We start from the raw sequence: 16,327 nt of genomic DNA on the forward strand, positions 1-16,327 counted from the left end.
TGAATGACATGGGGAAGCATATTTGACTGTTAAAGTGGGTCTCGACTCGATGTGCAAAATGGTCAAATTATATGATAAAATGAAAAACACTCAAATTATGTGCTAAAATCATGCATCCAATACATCAAACCCAAAGTGACATAAAAGAAGAAATAGTGACAGTATGTGGCATGCACTTTTCTCCTCTGCAATATTATTTTTTATTGAAAGTAGTAATTACTTCTTATGTTTAGAGACTTATTTAAGAAACTTTAAAATGGATGCCAAGCACATCACAATGTAGTTTAATAAGATTCTATGACACAGAATTTCATATCTTCTGAATGGAATTTACACCAAATCACATGTGGCTTCTTTCCTCCAAATCAGAATATCTTAAGCCACTTGCCATAGTCAAGGGAAACTCCACAGTTTGCTGAGGTGCACGCGTGCAAGGGTCAAATAGATTATTTTTATATTTATGCTAGATTAGATTTTATGAGGAAAAATGCTTAAAGCATGCACAACGTAGAGATAGATTGAACAAAGTCATAAGTTCACATGAGCCAAATCCCCTTTTGAAGTTTTAAACCAATGTGTATTCTTGCGTATTAGCTACTTTCCACTTGTTTTGAGTCCAGGATATATTTGACTAAAGTTGTAAATCTGCTTAAGAAATAATCAATTTCAGATTTCTAATAAGAAAATTTGGTTGTTCAACCCAAATCAAATCAGGTGAATTGATTTTCTTCAGGAGAATTAAATACATTATCCGAATTTACATGGAGCTCCAATCTTCTCATGAACCACAGGCTGCCCTGAAAGCATAACCATGTGCCTCGTCGATCAGAGAATAACCCTATATAACATCACCTTACAAGAGCCATGAAGCCCACAATAGTTTGAAATGCAACTTTGACAATTTTATAATAAGCTGCAACCTCATAAACCTTTCTTTTTTGTAGAAAGTTTTAAGCCATCTCTGTCCAGAAATAGAGGAAAAAGAAGCAACAAAAATACTTACCCAATCAAGTACAATTGGGAAGACACTTATGAGAGTTGAGCCATCAAGGTGTGTCCCAGATGCACCAAGTGTGGCCGACTGCAACCACAAATATCCCACTCTATCAATGAAAAATATATCTCCATACTAGAAGTTCTACTGCTCCTAGGATGTGTAATCCGAAAAAGTGGAAAATTTAAGAATATTTAAGCCAGACCTAAATAAATGTTGTTTCATTTAGAAATGAATAATAAGGCCAGCTTCCACTCTTGAAGCATTTAACAAGAAATAGCTATCCTAATATAAGGCATGATGTAGCTACATATTGCTCTGAATAGATAGTAATATGAGCAACCAAGACAAGCTAATAATACAGGACACACTTCATCATGGGAGGTGCAAGCTTTATTTAAAATGAGGTGCATACTGTATTTGAATATCACGGCTGTGTATTTTACATTCTAAAACATCATTACATAGTTTGACATTTTGTACTTGAGTCATCATCACACCAACAATTTTCATGAGTAGTTGTTTCTTCCGTGACCTTTCACTCATGCATTTGTAATATCGCTAGACAAAGCACCCAGTTAATTCTCTAAGCACTTGTTATTAAAATTTTAAGGGAAAGGAATGATGATTATTAGAATACATAGAGTATTGACTTCTACACCTTCTGGCTTATGAATGCCAAAGTATTTTTGAAATGTTTTTGACTAGTAACCTTGAACTAGTGTCTTGGTATTTTCTTCTTAGGTTTTTATTCTACTTACCAGGCATTTTTAAGTCAACAATCAAACACATCATATGGCACCAGCCAAGAAAGACAACAGTATTGATGATGGCATTTCAGATACAACAGAGAAAAAAACATTCTTCAAAATATCATTCGATAAAATACATGGGATTTTGGCACATGAAAATATTACCTGTAGTACAGTTTTTCACCTTAAGCACTCTCTCAATAATTCATTCACTCATACTCCAATCTTGCATGTTCTCAGTAAATTCTCTTCCTTTTTCTACCCACTTTTGGTTTTACACCTTTACATAGTTTATCTGTAGCAAAATGACTTCTGTTAGAAATGACATTTGGCACATTGTGTGTCACCATTGAAGATATTTTCTTTAAACGAACACGAGAAGAAGATTTCTTATTTAAACGGTTCCCAACATTACCCCCATGTGATTCCTTGAGTACATCCACATTGGCTGACAAAAATTGATCTACCATCTCAGATTTCTTCTTTGGTTGCACCCTCCGATTTAACCTGTTTGATCCATTTCCCTTGCATTTCTTACTCCTCTTCCTTTTCTGTTTTCTTGTACAAGATAAACAGTACCATTTTCCTTCTGGTATTTCATCTAGAGGAGGGTTCAAACAGTAAATATGATAACCTTCATCACAATCATCACAAAGGATTATGAAATCATCATTCTCATCAACAAAGCAGATTCTGCAAAGGCAAGAAGGGCAGTACCATCCAGGTGGAGGAATGGTATCCAGCTTTGGTGTCAAACAGCTCAAGTGATAAAACTTGGAAACACATTTAGTGTTACTGCAGTCCATAAGATAATCACCATCCTTTTCTCCAACAGAACATACTCTGCAAAGTCGTCCATGTATTGATTCCTCATTACATGGTTGAAGTTCCTCAGCACTAGCCTGTTCAGTCATCTCTGTTTTGTTAGTATGCAAATTTATCTGTTCCATACTCAATTCTACCTCTTCCCCTTGAAGGTTTGCTACATCCCCTTTACTCGCACTTTGAGGTTCAGCTTGTTGCTTGACCTGAAAATTTTGCATCTTGCTGAGGCGCTCACAGACAACACAGTGATAGACAACAGCGTCCTTTCCTTCCTCGATAAGCATGGTTTCCTGTGTATCATGAAATAAGTCAACTTCTGGTGATTCCTTGCCAGCTGCGTAACAAGACGAACAGTACCAGCTCTCACTGGGAATCTCATTTAATGGGGGTGAGAGGCAATATATATGATATGCTGCCTCACAGGCATCACATATCAGCATACAGTTAGTATTGATCTCAATGCCACACACCTTGCAAAGACTGCCATCTGTGCCTGATGAAGGATGGTCACACTTTTCACATGGTAGACATTGACTATTTATAGCAATTTGAATTTTTCCACTTGGAGACAAATTAAAACCCTTGGTTGTGCCATTCAATTCAACTTTCCTGTCTTCAGCAACCCTCACACTGTCTTTGTCTCCCTGTTGTATGGTTTCACAAATTAACAACATATCAGACAACAGATAGACATCGAAACAAGTATGATCTGCTTCCTTTTATCAGAAAGAAAATATAAACAATTTACAATGTTATTAACATAGTTCAAAGTTTTGCTTCTACCAGAATCTTAGAGGTTGTGATAGACTCATTCCTGATGTCACCAACCCTAGGAAACTGTCCAAATTTGTGTCTCCTCTGGTTACACATTTCCTCAGCTTCATCTCCTTGGTCTAAGAAAGTTCCACCACTGGTTGGCTTGTCTGTGTCATCGAGCTTACAACTCTGGGCAGTTCCTGGCTGAAGCACGGCAGCCACCTGCAGAAATCAATTTTAAACTGATATATAACTTAGCTGAAAGACAATTTATAGGCATCACTCTATCCTTTCATTCAATAATGAATATGTAGGCAACAGTTTGGAGAACAAATTCACCTAGATCCACCTTATTACCTAATTCTAATCAATCTATTCAAAAAGAAATCAGAAATGTGAGATCCTTTGATGATATACATATGCATACAAACTTCTACAGTTGTAAAGCTTCACACTCAGAAATAAACAAAGCATGATAGCCCCAAAAGACAATTCTCCTTGATCAGGTTGTACCTCTTTTTCATAAAAATTTTGAGAAAGTTGTGAGAGCGCATCTGTCAGAAGAACCATCTCCTTACCAATCTTGTGTACATTTTTCCAAAGCTGCAAAATTTCACAATAAATGGATGTCATAGCAGCAAATGAAGGTGCCAATAAAATATGTTGCAAGAAAATCCAGCACAAGTGAATCAGAGATAATTTGAGAGCATTAAAGGAAACAACTGATTAAACCAACATATGTAAAGAAAAAATGAACTGCATAAACTTTTCATTATGATGGTGCAGAACAAATTGGTGTTTATATAAAAATCTATTGGATATTTTCAACAATATAGTTGTTCTCCGTCCACCTCAACATATTTCTATGGACTCAAGTGCCCAGTGTGATGTCCCCACTTCGAAATATAATTTAATAATAAATAATGATAATAAAACTAAAATATAAAAGAATAAACATAAAAATTAAATTAAATTAAATATCAAAACATTTATTTCTATCAACAATATATTATAGAATAATGAATAACCATTTATCTCTATAATAATAAATTATTAAATAAAATATTAATTTGCAATCACTATTAATTACTATTAAAAAATTATTAAATAAACAGTGGCAGACCAAATCTTACGCATGTCAGATTTGTTTGCCTTTGCAACAAAAACATACAAGGAAAGGTACGATTTAGATATGAAGACATAATAATATTTGACTGACATTAATAAATATTTATTAAGAATAATATTTAATAAGGCTATGTTAGACATAATATTTAAGAGGCTACGAACCTTAGTTATTCCTAAACAAACAAAAAAACAGCATTGGAAATAAGGAGGAGACACGTCCTTCCCATATAGCCCATCACATCAGCAGCGCATGTCTTAACTATTAAGAGGTCCAGCGAATCATTATGAGGAATAGGGGGATTGGAGAAGACAACAATGTGTATTAATACAAGTCTCAATTATACGATAAGAGGGGAAACAATACAACAAAGTGCGCTTGATGACTTAGACTTTGCAAACATTAAGGTGACCGATCAGAATTTGAGGATCAAATGGTATCCGATTGACCAAAGAAAATGTAGTGATTCACGAAGAAGTAGATGGACTTTACCAGGACAGTCAGTGATCATCTATCTTAAGTCTCTATATTGCCAAATTCGCATAGTGGCAATCTAATTTGAATATCGATTTAATAAGACAGTGATTTGTTAATAGATATGAGAGGTGGCGGATTGATGCTTAAAACTGCCAACTAGAAGAGGATGCTCCCAAAGAGATGGAAAGAGTGTAGAGATGGAGTTGTCGTCAATAAGAAGATTGAATCGCAGAATAGATTAATATGCTAGCTGATCCCATAAGTAGTTGGTAAGCATTTGTATGCTGCGATTTACAAAGGAAACATTGAATAGATGATTGTATGTAATCAGGCCAAATAATATAAAGAAATACATAATAAAGAACAGCAACGATAATGTGTGTATTCATTATGATTCAATAAGAATTGTAATTCTGAAATTAGTGAAATGCGTGTCTGGTTGAAATATACGATTTGTAAGTGAGGATGTTAAGGTACAATTACAAGGAGCAAGTGAAGACTGTTTAAATTATTTTAATTTAGAAAAGCCATAAACGTTAAATCACAACCTTTCTATAAGAAACGTCTACTCTAACAGGCACGTCTCTAAGAGATAGAGAATAAATAAAGGATCATTTTGATAAGTAAAGTGGGGGTAGAGATGGATTATATACACCAATTTTAAGGGGAGTCATTTTGGGAGATTATGGCAAACATTTGAAAGAGGTTATTTCGGTTACCTTGTGCTGAGAATTGGAAGACCTTATAGAAGATTTGGGGAAGATTTTATTTTATTTTTAATCTAATCTGAAGGGCTCAGACAAGCAACAAAAAATTCACAACAGGGTGGAGTATGTTTCAAGTACTCAAATCAGAAAAACTACCAAGGACCAAACCAAAGGCAAATCCCAAATGGGGACATTACACCCAGGGTGCACCAACTATCATGGAGCAAAGGACAAGGTAATGGGAGCAGATTTCCGTGACAATAGTGCCCATCTCCAAAAATAAACACAGGAAACAGACATGAAAATACATATATTTCATAGGTTTCTAATCTAACAACTCTTATGGAAATGCTGAAGACAAATTTTATGTACCAAATGATACATAAAAAATAGAAGCTTTGATTATCTGGTTTGAAAGTGCTGTCGAAAATTGTTGGGTCTCTGTTCCATGAAAATTGATAAGCTATGGCTACTGAAATGTGTCCCAGCGACAAATTTTGTCTTCTGTGCTGGTGTTACAATGTAAACTTGTAAATATTAATTTTGTTGATATAAATTCTGCGCAGTTTTTACTGATCAGAAAAAAAAACATAGAGGAGGGGCATAGAAAGGCAGAAAAAGGTTAAAAAATAATGATGCATCAAGAGATGAATCCATCATAGCCTCAAAACTTTATACAACATACAAAAGCTGTGTTACAGTGGCATGTTCCAATCTATTGCTTCTAGACAATCCCAAAATAAATGGGCATCCATATTGTTCCTGCTCTTCAAGCACAAACCAGCCTACATTTCTACACCCCATCCTCATCAATTTATGTGACATCCTTTGCATCCATGTCCCATTACGCTGTAGTCATTTCAGATAATAGGTCAAGTGATATATATTTATCAAAAACTTGACCATAAATCTCCGGTTAGATAATTGGAAAATGGGAAAAAGAGAAAGAAATAACAAAGCAAATGGTTTTCTTTTGGTAGAGAAAAAGTAGATTAAAAGTTTTCCCAGATTGGTGAAAGTGAGCCAGAAACTTGATCAAAAGTCTCAGAGCATTTCAGAAATATCTCTGTAAATATGAGATGTTTCCTTTAGGTGACTTGCCAGGTGGGATATCCAGGACCACTGGGATGGAGAGGTGCATTGTGGAACCACTGAATGTGGTTTCTACAATTTTGTAGCTTTTGCATCAGTCTGTCTTCAATCTAAACATGTTATCATGTTATGTACAACAATTCACTTCTTGCTTTGTTAGAGTGCTATTGATAGAAAGGAAGATGATGTAAGAGAACCAGTGCTTTGTGGGTGAGGAACTAGTAATCTGAAATAAAGGTTAATGATGTGCTTCTAAGTCCTACAACTCCATCCTCGTGCATCCTATTTGAGTAATTCTATAGCAGCAAAAAATCGTTTGGGAAAAAATCAGCAAACCAAAAGTATAAGATTTTTTGAAAAAAATTGGGAAAAAATCAGATTAAAAAAAAAAAACTGCAAAAAAATTGTAGGAAAAAGACATACTATTTTTTTTTAATTCTTAAGGGCATTTCCATAGCATAGAGGTATTGAGAGCAAATGAAATAGAAAGTTCAACCCATGAATTATAGAAAATAGGACTTTGCTGTTTATATTCATATCATTGATTACATTGCATTGCACAAAGCATACTTCATAGTGCATAAATAATGACTAGATGGTTCGAGTTGACAAAATTTGAATTTCAATATATGTACAAAGTCAATCTATAAATTAAGTACAAAGTTCCAAAAAATCAAAGATAGCCAATGACTCTTGCTATTACAAATGGAGCTATGCTAGAGGGCTGCATATTCTGATGATGCTGCTCCTAGTTCAAAGCATCTCCTAAGTCATTCAACCTTGTGAGTCTGTGACTATCCAATTTGACCTCAAGATCTCAAAATTCTCGGGCTCAATAAAGTCATTATAAAGATAGTTTTCCTTTGCCGAGCAGACATCATAAATTACAAAACAAGAATCAACTGGTCCATATTTGTGATTTAACAGTACTTGCAATTTCTAGAACAGTGTGAAAGAGAACTCTATTAAGAGTGTGTAAGGGAAATTATCTGACAAAGGAAGGAATTGCAAATAGCTCATTAGCTGACAAAGGAAGTAATAGAAAATGCTTCTGAAACATCATCCTACATCTCAAAAGACCATAAATGATATTGAAATGTTCACACTGATTACTATTTTAGCAGGTTTGTAAAATAGTGTTAAGTATTTTTCCATTAGATAATAAAGACCTGCTAGTAGAAAAGAAGAGAATAATAATTTGCGCCACAAGTTTAGCTATTACTTATTCAAGTAAATTTTCCTTGATTTTGCGTGTAAGTAGATGGAGTTAAAAACACTGATGGACTTTGAGTTGATAATTTGAGAGATAAAAGGTACAAATTTCAATGAAAAACCAGAGCATGAGGAACATTCCCTTTCAATTGGACAGTTGCTGCTGAAATCTATTTGGATCATTATAGAGAAAATATATTAGGCCTGCCTTGCAAGGGATTGAGATGAGCCCACAAGGGCATGACTTCTTTCAAGGAATGTATTAGTTTGCCAGTTACCTATTTAAAATGTATGGAATGATACACTATATATGTCTAAAGCATTCAAGTACTGATATTGTAATCCTTGCAGGTCTTCTGAACCTCCATGTATATGACAAGCCTAAATCGAATGTAGTTCCCTAACAAATGCAGGGCATGGATTTAAGCAGTGAGTTTCACCAATTAACAAAGCATTAGGCCTGTAGAATATAGAGGAAATTTGAATATAACAAAATCAATCCTTTATTTTGATATAAAATATTGTTACAATTCATTTTTTCAGCACTAAAAGCTCATTTTTTCTTTCTGATAGGAACCATTCAGCTTCTGCTTCCACAATGTCTATATACTGTATGTATACAATTCTGCTTCCCACTTGATTATACAATTGTCACTACCCTACCCAGTTGTCATTAAAACTTGATGGCCAGTGTCAAACTGAAGCTCCAAACTATCACACTTTGTTAGCATCTTGAAAGGAAATTTGTCCCAACCTAACCTTGATAATCTAAATAACCACCTTAGTATTATTATTGAAAACTGAAATATTAATATTTCTTTGAATAATCCAGATCACAAGAATTCCAAGAAAACAAACCTCTTTAGATTGATATCAAGCCAATAGAGTTTCATTTCAATTCAGTTTGGCTTCCTATAATTACTTTTGGCAAGTACTCTTATAAAGTTCAGATATTTTAAAAAAACAGATAGAAGCCTTAGTATTTATGATATTGTCTACTATATCCCACTAAATTGTCTTTGGATTTATATAAATGGAAAGCATTACTACAAGCCTAAAGCAAATGATAATATTGTGGAATATAAAGAAAAAAAAGCACATCTATTAACCATTCCATGTTAATGTCCTTAACCTCAAACATAGAAGAAGGACGTCTCTATTTTAATATCATTAACATCTATTAGAAATAGACATCCATTCAAGATCACCTACTTGCAATTTGCCTCAGCAACCTGATGAAATCTGGTAAATCTTTGATGGTGAACCACATCCTAATAGCTAATGCTTAGTTTTGTGCTAAAATCAATGAAAAAACCCAACTAAATAGCAATTACGCACGTTTAGGGCTTCGTGACAGGTTGGTCATAACAGATAAGGAAGTCCAGCTACTAATAAGGTAAGGAATGAGGTTTATCGAAGTGATTTTTTCACAATTTTTACACAATTCAAACCCTTTAAAATCATTGAACATCGTTAAAAATCACAATTGATTAAATCGCAAGGAAAAAAATCATTTCAACTGGAGGTTTTTTTAAAATACAAAAATCGAGATTTTTTGAACATTTATGCTTCTATGGTTGGCCTATTCTAGACTTATCTGCCATGAGCCTCTCCAATTGGAAAAGAGCATTTTAAACTCTATAAAAGGCAAGAAATATTCTTGACACAACCTACCCTTATGAAAAGGCAACTTAAAATCCTCTTCCACCTCCCAAACATCCATTGGAAGTACTCTCCTATGCCTCTTCATAGACCACCTCAAATTCAGCTCATAGTGTGAGATTTTGCCAAGATCAAGAGCTCAATGAAAAGTACATTAGAAAGACAAAATAGATGATAGGAATAAACTGTATTCTATCAAGATGAAAATACTAATCAACTGGATCATCAAACGTTACATACAATGTAGATGAGTCTGCTTATAAAGGCAAGGCTATATGGATATGAGAGCACACAAACATGACATGTGGCTCAATAAGAAACAAGGGTAGGTAGGAAATAGGTGTGTGTTGTGACCATTTCACACATCGCCCCATTAGAATGGGGACCCCCTCTTTTTGCCTTAGGTTTTGCTTTCTCTTTGCTTATTTTTCTCTCTGCTTTTAGGGTTTTGAGTGAGTGAGTGGTCTGCCTAGGCTGGCTAGATTAGGGCTAAACCTTGGAAGCTCGTTTTAGGGTTTCTTTCAAGCTAAGTCTAGTCTTGTTTAGGGAGGTTGTTAGTCGTCTGCTTGAAACCTCAAGTTTACCAGAATTAAGCATGCCTTTCAGGAGAGTCAAGTTGGTTAGATCAGGGGACAGGGTGAATAGGTCTCATGTCAGGTCAGGACTAGATTTGAGGGTTTTCTTGTTAGAGTCCTGATTGTTTCCCGGTCTGAGTCAGTTGAGCAGAGTCACTGGAGAAAGAGAATTGATTTGATCAAGTTTGATGGAGAGTGAAGCGAATCAAGGTAACATCTAGCCTGGAAATGTCAAAATCACTCCTGACCCTTCCAGAGGGTCTAGAGCGAATTTCATCCTAAACACTATTTCTTGCCTTGGACAGACTTGCAATCCTGTTCCTAGCTTAGAAAATGATCTAACTTTGCCTTGTGAGGTGGTTTGAAACTTGAAAACTGAGCAATTTGGTCTGGAATGGAGGTTTCGCTCCTGACCCTTCCAGAGGGTCCAGAGCGAAAATCTTATTAAACCTTATTTCTTCCTAACTTTCGCTAACTTTTCATGTGTAGGGTCTCTTGGAATGAAGATTGGACATCATTTGATACCTTTGAGGATTTGGAAGCGTGCAAAATGAAGAATTTTGGACAAGAAGGGAAATTTCGCTCCTGACCCTTCCAAAGGGTTCAGAGCGAAATTCCCAAAAGCTCTTGTTGTGCAGGGGAGAAGGTCAAGTTTTTGGCATGAATGAAACAAGAACAACTTGCTTTTGCCTCTTGAAGATGTTTTAACTTGAAAAAATGAAGGATTTTGCCCAAAAGGAGAATTTTCGCTCCTAACCCTTCCAGAGGGTCCAGGGCGAAAATTCCTCAATCACCTATTTTTCTTGCAAAATCAAGTCACTTTTTGGTTTTCATGGCTTGGATGAGAGAGGAGTAGTGTTTTCTTCCTTTGAGAGGCGAATTCAACTTGAACTGATGATGGAATAGGCCTAAAACCTAAAAATCGCTCCTGACCCTTCCAAAGGGTCCAGAGCAAAAATTTCTATAGAAGGCATTTCTTGTCTTGCTTGGTCAAATTGAGGTGTCAAAGGCATGAAAAAGGGAAGAGAGAGCATGTTGAAACCCTTAGGCATGTTTAGAAGTCATGAAAATGAAGGTTTCTAGCCAGGAAAGGCAATTTCGCTCCTGACCCTTCCAAAGGGTCCAGAGCGAAATTCCTTATAAACACATTTTTTAGCCTTTCTTGGACATGAAATTCTATTCCTAGCACAATGAAAGATGAAATCCCATTTGGCAAAGACGTTTCAAGGTGAAAAAATGAAGGATTTTAGTCAAGATTGAGAAATTCGCTCCTAACCCTTCCAAAGGGTCTAGAGCAAATTTTCTCAAAATCACCTTTTGCTATCAAATTTTGCTAAGTCAAATGTGGGATAAGGTGAAACATAGAAGGAATTGCCCCTGGGAGTGACTTGAGGTTGCAAGAAATCATCAAAAAGTGAAGGAATTGAGCCAAATGGTGAATTTCGCTCCTGACCCTTCCAGAGGGTCCAGAGCGAAATTCCTAAAAACACCTATTTTCTTTGCAAGGTTTAGACAACTTTTTGGTTTTTATGTCTTGACTAGGTGTGAGGAAGTATGTTATTGCCTTTTGAGGATGATTGAGGTTGAAAAGATGAAGGAATTGACCCTAGAACATGATTTTCGCTCCTGACCCTTCCAAAGGGTCCAGAGCGAAAATCCTCAAAAGTCATCCTTTTCTCAAAATTTAGGCAAAGCTAAACTTGGACAAGGGTATGAGAACCTATTGGAAATGCCTTAGAGTTGAATTGGATCGCCAAGAATGCAAGTTTTGATGCCTAGAGGGAAATTCGCTTCTGACCCTTCCAGAGGGTCCAGGGCGAAATTTCCAAATCCTCCTATTTTCCTTGCAGTTCAAGATAAGATTTTGGTTTTCAAGACTCAAAGAGGAGTAAGGCATGATGTTCTATGCCTTGGAAATGATTTGAAGTTGGAAGAATGAAGGAATTGCCCTAAAACCTAAAAATCGCTCCTGACCCTTCCAAAGGGTCTGGGGCGAAAATCCTAAAACCAACATGTTCCTTTCAAGTTTGTGCTAAGGCAAGACTAGACCAAGGTAGAAGAGGCCTTTGAGACCACCCTTGAGTGGATGTTTGTTCCAAAAAATGATGATTCTAGGTCAGAAGAAGAAAATCGCTCCTGACCCTTCCAAAGGGTCTAGGGCGAAAAAACTTAAAGTCACCTTTTCCTTCCAGATTTGAGTGAGACTAGGCCTGGACTACAATGAAAGAACTTATTTGGAATGCCTTGAAGAAATTTAGACCATCAAAAAATGGGAATTTTGAGCTCAGGAGCGAAATTCCCAAAAATGCAATATTTCCTTCAAAGTTTTGATGAGCTAACCCAGTGATGGAGATAAATGAACCCTGGAGATTGCCTTGGAGGAGTTTAATGATCAAACTAAGGTGAATTTTGGCCTAAAATGTAAAAATCGCTCCTGACCCTTCCAGAGGGTCCAGGGCGAAATTCACATTTTCACCTAATTTCCTCATGTGAAAGACTAAAAATTGAAATGCAAGACTTTGATCTGGGCAAAACAAACATGAACTCGCCTTCCAGGAGATTTTGGAATGAAGGGAATAAGGTATTCAAGACCTAATTTGAAAAATCGCTCCTAACCCTTCCAAAGGGTCCAGGGCAAAATCATCAAAAAAAAAACCATCATTCAACCTTGATTGATTAAGTTTAAGGCAAATTGCAAGATTGTAAAGACAAAGACATGGAAATTTGCAAATGTAGGTTGAGAAAATTTCAATTTCATCAAGAGAACAAGCATGGATAAGGGGTTCAAACAAGTCTTGAAGTGAATCTAGACCTTCATCACTTGGAATATTTCAAAACTCAAGGAAAAAGGAAATTTCATTAAGCCTCAATCAAACCTCCATATTCCTAAATTTTCACCAAATTTGCCAAATTCAAGACATTTGGGAGGTTAAATTAAGTTCGCATAATTTGAGGCCTTTATAATTGAATTAATTAATTTTTAAAGCCTTAAAGCAAATATAAAATCCACCTTGGAGGCCTTGAAATTAATTTTAAAATTTTAAAAATAAAAGGAGAGCGCTTAAAATACATTTATTTTCTTTTACAAGCAAGTCGGCCTCCTTTTAAGTGGGATTTTATCTTATTTTATTGCTAAACACCTAAGTTGGCCTCATGAGGATTAGGGTAAGCGCCCTATTTAAGGGAGATGCTTTGTGGTGAATCCAAATCATTCATTCATTGTTCTAAATGCGATCTTGAGGAGCAGATTGGAGGCGAATTCTTACTAAGTTGGAGGCTAAATTTCCAGAATTTGCCAAGTGGTTGGAGGTTAGTGGAAGGCGAACTTCTTTTGAAGGTTAATCAAGACATAATTCATCTAAAGGGAGACCAAAATCCAATCCTTATCCAGCAAGATCTGATCTTTTTCCTTCCATATTCCAAGGTTGATAGTTAAGCATTCAAGAAGAGGTATGAAGAATCAAATTGTTTGAAGTCCTTATTCAAGACTTATTTTGATTTCATAGCAATCTTTTAAAGTCTAAGTCTTGAAAATCTAATTTCCATTCATAATTAATTTAAAAGTTAATAATTCTTGGATTTGTCATTCTCAAATAAATGTTTTGAATTATTCCCTTGGAAGGTCTTCGATCCTATGCTTTAAGATATGATGCTTAAAAACTAATTTTAAATTTTTTGTGTAGGCCTCAAATGACGACCCCCAAAGCCAGAGGATCTACTAGTCGGCAGGCTCTCATCAAGGAAGATCAGAGGAGCGACGAATTGGAGACCAAGATCGTGTCCAAGTGGAATAATATCGGAGACACCAACTTAGGAAACTTCAATGTGAAGAAGTTTCGAGGAGTCCCCTACATTGGCAAGCCATCACTTGTTGCAAGGAGGATAATTGAGAGTGGCATCATCAAGGCTGCAGGTTTCCCTCCCGCAGTCAAGTGTCATGAGTTGATGATCGAGTGTGCTCGCCACTATGACTCACAATCAAGGACGATCGTAACCAAGGACGGGAACATCTTAGCCTACCTTTCAAAGGAAGCTATAGGCGAAGCTCTTCATCTTCCGGACCATAAAGACATGATTTACAAGAGCTTGGAAGGAGCAAGGTCGATCTATGAAGATGATCCTGAGTCTTGTTTGAACTTCATCAATAAAAATTGGTTGCTCAAAAGTTGGCCTCGCCTGAACAAGATTCCCAATACACCACATAGGATTGACTTCCACGAGGAATACAGGGACTTGATAACTTTGCTCAATCGAGTTACAGGTGCTTCTCAAGCCTTCTTCTTCGACAAGTGGATGTTCTTCTTTATACAAGTGATAGTCCAAGGAAAAGGAATGCTTCATTGGGCCAGAATCATTAGCAATTGTCTGGACGTACAGTTGAGAAGGCTAAGACCCACCAAATAATTCCACATGAGCTCATATGCTATATATGCCTTGGTCAGGAGTTTCGAGTATGCAGGGCTACCTCACAGAGGAGTGATTGGAAGAGGACCCGGATAAATAAGAGTTTGTGATTCTTATGTTCATCTGCATCATCCGCCTAGAAGTGACTACAAGTTAGTCAATGACACCTTCACGATGAACATTACCAGGATATTGCAAGGTGGGATTCACAATCGACTGTCTTTGGATGCACAAGAGCTTGTGAAGAAGTATGGTGCATGGTTCATTCAGTTTCAAAAATTCACATACATCAGAGTTCATGGGTGTCCTTCACCTCCCTACATGTTGCCAAGATATCCAACAGACAGGATAGTACTACTTGAGGTGACTAGACAGTTGGTTCATTCAGTTTCAAAAATTCACATACATCAGAGTTCATGGGTGTCCTTCACCTCCCTACATGTTGCCAAGATATCCAACAGACAGGATAGTACTACTTGAGGTGACTAGACAGTTGGCAGCTTATGCGAAGGCATCCAGACACAAGCATGGAAATGGAATTCCCGTGCCCATCATACTAGGGAATTCAATTGAAGTGTGTCCTAATACTCAAGCCGCGGAAGATGCAGAAAAGGAATTATCTTTATACTCATTCACATCCTTTGCCTCACGAGAGAATTTTGATCCTCATGGTTATATGGAGGAGACAGTCGACAGGAAGTACAAGCATGAGTTTCAAGTGGAGGACTTTTGGATGAATCTCCCAGGTGATTTAGAGGTCAAAAGAAAGATGCATTCCAGGCTACCCTTAGATCTTATCAGGAAATGCAAAGTTTATAGAGTAGCCGATCAAGCCCAGGATAATGGTAGATACCTCCAGTCATCCTCTGAGAAAGAAGACAAAGAAGTGAAGATAGATTGGAATGAGCCCGAGGTTTTAGACTTGAGAGCTTTGATGGCTCCCGTTTTATCCTGCACTCGCAAATGGGTGGATGTACAGCATCAAAAGTTGAAGGAGCAGAATGTATCAATGACATTCACTTTGGAGGCAAGACCAGAAGCAGGAGAAGCAAGTGTGAGTGAGAATACTTCTCATTCCAAAGGCTCAAAGAGGAAAGAAGGACCTGAGAAGAGAGAACCTTCCAAGAAGAAGCAGAAAACAAATCCTAATCACCCACCAAGCACATCTTCTAGGCATGAAAAGGAGGCGAGTCAAGGGGAAGATCAGAGGCAGATAGTATATGAAGTTGATGAGTCTATGGAATCCATGGTACAGAATGATAAACAAGAGAAAGGACAAACACCTCAGCATTCATCAAGTCACTCTCCCCAAGTTGGTGCTAATGAGCAACACAAAGAAAAGAATGATGATAAAGCAACATCTCCTTTCCGGGAAGATAGACCACTACCTAAAGAAATACAAGTGAGGGAAACAAGATCTGCCATTCCTGATTAGCTGAAAGAGAGACTAACAAGGGTAGTTGTGGTTGAAGAAGAAGAAGATGTGTTTGACTTGGAAAGCCTTATAGGAAATTCTCATGAGGTAATGGAAAAGAAGAAGGCCATGAAGATGTCTAAGGTAATTAGAGATGAGACAGGATCCAGGAAAGTGCAGGTAGCTACACCAGTGGTAGACAAATATGAGGATGAGATTCTTGCAGAAGAGTATGACTTAGAAACATTTGAGCTTGGTCCACTTACCTCCGAGCAAGCGATGGAAGATGCAACTGATTCATTTGAAGCACTTAAAGACAAACTTAAAGAAG

At 36.7% G+C, this 16,327-nt stretch overlaps 1 protein-coding gene across 21 annotated transcripts in view; it reads right to left on the reverse strand.

Moving 5' to 3' along the window:
- Positions 1 to 280: 280 nt before the first annotated feature.
- Positions 281 to 16,327, reverse strand: part of LOC131061245 (uncharacterized) — a 40,503-nt gene continuing 24,456 nt past the window's right edge. For 17 of the 21 annotated variants that reach the window (XM_057994807.2, XM_057994803.2, XM_057994800.2 and 14 more), the window contains 4 exons: positions 3,841 to 3,930; positions 3,355 to 3,549; positions 1,912 to 3,215; positions 281 to 1,081 (listed from right to left, as the gene is read on the reverse strand). In XM_057994807.2, the coding sequence (XP_057850790.2) occupies positions 1,983 to 3,215; positions 3,355 to 3,549; positions 3,841 to 3,930 (1,518 nt within the window). In that variant the 3' untranslated portion in view covers positions 281 to 1,081; positions 1,912 to 1,982. The remainder of the gene's footprint in view (positions 1,082 to 1,911; positions 3,216 to 3,354; positions 3,550 to 3,840; positions 3,931 to 16,327) is intronic. The other 4 variants (XM_057994810.2, XM_057994811.2, XM_057994809.2 and 1 more) reach the window with 4 other exon arrangements.

The sequence above is a fragment of the Cryptomeria japonica genome, chromosome 11 (assembly GCF_030272615.1).
Source record: "Cryptomeria japonica chromosome 11, Sugi_1.0, whole genome shotgun sequence".
Classification (NCBI taxonomy): domain Eukaryota; kingdom Viridiplantae; phylum Streptophyta; class Pinopsida; order Cupressales; family Cupressaceae; genus Cryptomeria; species Cryptomeria japonica.